Raw genomic sequence first — 3,736 nt, forward strand, 5'->3', positions numbered from 1 at the left:
GGTAGGAGGTGGTGGGGGGAGAAAAATAAAACAGAAAAGTTTGTTTTCATAAGACAGTAAACTCACAACACCAAATGAGGCCTTTGTTTGCAAACCAGCAGACACACATATGGGAGAAATACAAACTCACTCACATTTGTGCACACACACACACACACATATTGTTTGTGTTTACATCAAGTTATATTCTCATTGTCATCATTATCATCATTTCATATCCTTTTTCCAATACGGTCATGGGTTGCACAGTTTAACAAAAACAAACAAGCCAGGTGGTTCTACCAGGTTCTATGTCTGCTTCGACGTGGTCTCTACAGCTGTATGCCCTTCCTACTACCAACCTGTTAACACAATGTTCTGAGTGCTTTTTCCATGGCACCAAAACACACATCTTTTTATGCTTAGTTGTCCCATCAGTTGGCCTGTAACTCTTCACTCAAGTTGATTTATTATGTCTGATATATTTAATATATATCCCTTTGACATTGTTGTCTTCTTTGTTCCTGTCTCTAACAGTTACCGGATGAAGGGCCTTCTTATAGTGATTGTGTCTCCTTAGATGTAGACAAGTAAGTAGTTTTCTTTGTATGCATTTCTTTTTCTTTTTTTTTTTTGATGAAACATTCCTAAAAATTACAAATGATCTAATTATAAATCTCACAGAGAGAATTAAGCAGCAGTGTTACGATAAAGCAGTTGTGTACTGACAACTCAATGTGACAGTCCCAATAAGGGAATCATACTGCTGCTATTTAGCCCTAGGAAGCTGGACCGCTTCCTGTCAGCCTTGACACATTTCCTGTGTCCTTATATTTGCGAGGGGGAGACAAGCACCCCCACCCAGCTCAGTGTGCATTCAGGGACATATTTCTGAGTCATTGCTCATCATCAGATAGACAGACAGACAGACAGATATAGAGAGAGATAGATAGATAGACAGACAGATATAGAGAGAGATGGATAGATAGATAGACAGATATAGATAGACATGGATAGATAGATAGACAGATAGACAGATATAGATAGAGATAGACAGATATAGATAGACATGGATAGATAGATAGACAGATATAGAGAGAGAGAGATAGATGGACAGACAGATATAGAGAGAGATAGATAGATAGATAGACAGATATAGAGAGAGATAGACAGATAGATAGACAGATATAGAGAGAGATAGACAGATAGATAGACAGATATAGAGAGAGATAGATAGATAGATAGACAGATATAGAGAGAGATAGACAGATAGATAGACAGATATAGAGAGAGATAGATAGATAGACAGACAGATATAGAGAGAGATAGACAGATATAGATAGACATGGATAGATAGATAGACAGATATAGATAGAGATAGATAGATAGACAGATATAGAGAGAGATAGATAGACAGATAGATAGCTAGACAGACAGATATAGATAGAGATAGATAGATAGACAGACAGATATAGATAGACATGGATAGATAGATAGATAGATAGATAGATATATAGACAGATATAGATAGAGATAGTTATGCATGCATATATATAATGTTTATGAGTATGATCCCTCCTGTCTACAATGGCAACGAGAAACTCTGAGTAATGTTTTATGAAGATTTCTTTGGCTTTTCTATTATACAGTCTAACCATCACACCCAGAAACCTTGTACATGTTTGGATTCCATCTGCATTTTTACGTGGCTTATCATCAGATACTTATCATGTTTACCAGGTAAATGAAGTTTCTTTCTCGTCAAAGTACCACACTTTCATTTGTTTCCTTTGGCTTTTCCAACGATGACAACAAAATAAACATCAACCCAGCCATGAAAACTTGGGCAAAATGATTGCAAACACATCAGGCTCCGTCTCTGTCTACCAACTCCAATCACAAGGTTTTGATGTCCTTCCTAAAATGCCAACCACTTTACAGAGTGTATGAAACAAATGAACAAACAAACAAACACATATATCCTTACAAGCATTTACAAATTAATTGCCAAAAGAAATCAATTTGATTTCAATGAATAAGGTGACTAAATTTCTATTTTGCAAACCGTGTAGACGTGTTTGTATACACACTGGATATACATCTCTGATTTAGGTATTGATTTTATATTGATTTTAATAATTAATTTACAACATGTGTAGATAAATCTCTTCCTTTTTCTTCCAGGTCTACATCAGAATTCAAGATGAAGAATGGAATGTGTATAGACGTTATCGGCAATTTTATGTGTTCTACTCCAAACTGAAGAAAAAATATCCCATTTTGGGCCAATTTAATTTTCCATCTAAAGTTAGGGTCGGTTACAAGGTAATAATTTATTATGGTTTTTTAAAGTTGTCATTTTTAAGTGTATCTCTATTTTAAGTAGAATTTAAGTAGATTTTAAGTAGAATTTAGGGCCAGTACTCAAAGTTACAACATTTCGTATACAAATATGTCTATGTAAACAATGCAATGGAAGATAGAAAAATAGTACTGGTTTTGATGGTATTGACTCATCCATTCCTCTAGAAATTACTGGCCTTGTGCCTAAATTACCAAATTTGGAGACCTATAAAATTCACAAGAGCATAGGATGCAGCCTAGCCTAGGCTATACTGTTGTAAAATAAATTAACACTAAAATAATGGCAGAATTGTCAGCATGCTGGATGAAATGCTTAGTGGTATTTTGCCCATTGCTACGTTCTGAGTTCAATTTCCGGCGAGGTCAACTTTGCCTTTCGTCCTTTCAGGGTCGATAAATTAAGTACCAGTTAAACACTGGGATCAATATAATTGACTAGCCCTCTCTCCCACAAAACTTCAGGCCTTGTGTCTATAGTAAAAAGGATTATTATTATCATTATTAATTAATTAAATAAATAATAAAATAATTAATAATGTACTGCTATTTTTTATTTATTTATCGGTAGGACCCGCGTGTTGTTGAGACAAGACGGATGCGGTTTCAAGCCTTCCTTCGAAAGGTTATAAGCTGTGTGATTGAAAACTCAACAGAGATTACAGGAACCATCACCAAACAGACTGTGTTACAGTATCTGCCATTCTTTGGGTAAGAAAGAACTATTGTTGTTGTTGTTGTTATTCTATTGAGGAACAGGCTTGGAGTGTATAAGATTTTGTGTATTTTTAGTTGTTTTGCTAACAATATGAGAGAGACAGAGAGAACAGGAGCCTGGATGTTCTATGATTTTCTACCTGACACCATATGCGGTCCCTTGATCTTTGGCTAGGGACATCACAAAACATCTTTCTGGGACAATATAGCTTCATAGATGACTCCTTCAGCCTCCTACTGGACAGTTATTGTATACCCTGCAAGAGCAACCTGCCTCTTCTCTTGTTTTGTGGGTACTTGTGAAAATGCTTTTTAAGGAGACTCTTAGGTTGTGCCTGTCAGATAAATGCCTGTGCCTGTGTGTGTGTGTGTGTGTGTGTGTGTACATATATATATATGTAACAAACTTACAGCATATATGCATCATATAATACAGACAAAGAAGTGATATTTTGAACACAGTATCGCTGTTAAAACAGCAGAAAAATAGGTATTATTACCCTTACAAGGCGGAAAAAGTTAACAAATAATCATGGCTGTTTGCTGACAACTTTTTCCTCCTTGTAGGGGTAATAATACTGTTTTTCTGCTGTTTTAAGGGCGATACTGTATTTGAAAAATCACTTCTTCCTCTGCATATATAAAAATATGAGAGTTTATGTGAATGTGATCCTATATA

General features: G+C 35.5%; 1 protein-coding gene across 1 annotated transcript in view; it reads left to right on the forward strand.

The window, feature by feature from the left end:
• Positions 1–3,072, forward strand: part of LOC106876949 (sorting nexin-29) — a 30,457-nt gene extending 27,385 nt beyond the window's left edge. Inside the window, exons 18-21 of the mRNA XM_014925717.2 lie at positions 517–569; positions 1,629–1,719; positions 2,164–2,304; positions 2,912–3,072. Of these exons, the coding sequence (XP_014781203.1) occupies positions 517–569; positions 1,629–1,719; positions 2,164–2,304; positions 2,912–3,055 (429 nt within the window). The 3' untranslated portion in view covers positions 3,056–3,072. The remainder of the gene's footprint in view (positions 1–516; positions 570–1,628; positions 1,720–2,163; positions 2,305–2,911) is intronic.
• The last annotated feature ends 664 nt before the right edge of the window (positions 3,073–3,736 follow it).

The sequence above is a fragment of the Octopus bimaculoides genome, chromosome 23, assembly GCF_001194135.2.
Source record: "Octopus bimaculoides isolate UCB-OBI-ISO-001 chromosome 23, ASM119413v2, whole genome shotgun sequence".
Taxonomy (NCBI): domain Eukaryota; kingdom Metazoa; phylum Mollusca; class Cephalopoda; order Octopoda; family Octopodidae; genus Octopus; species Octopus bimaculoides.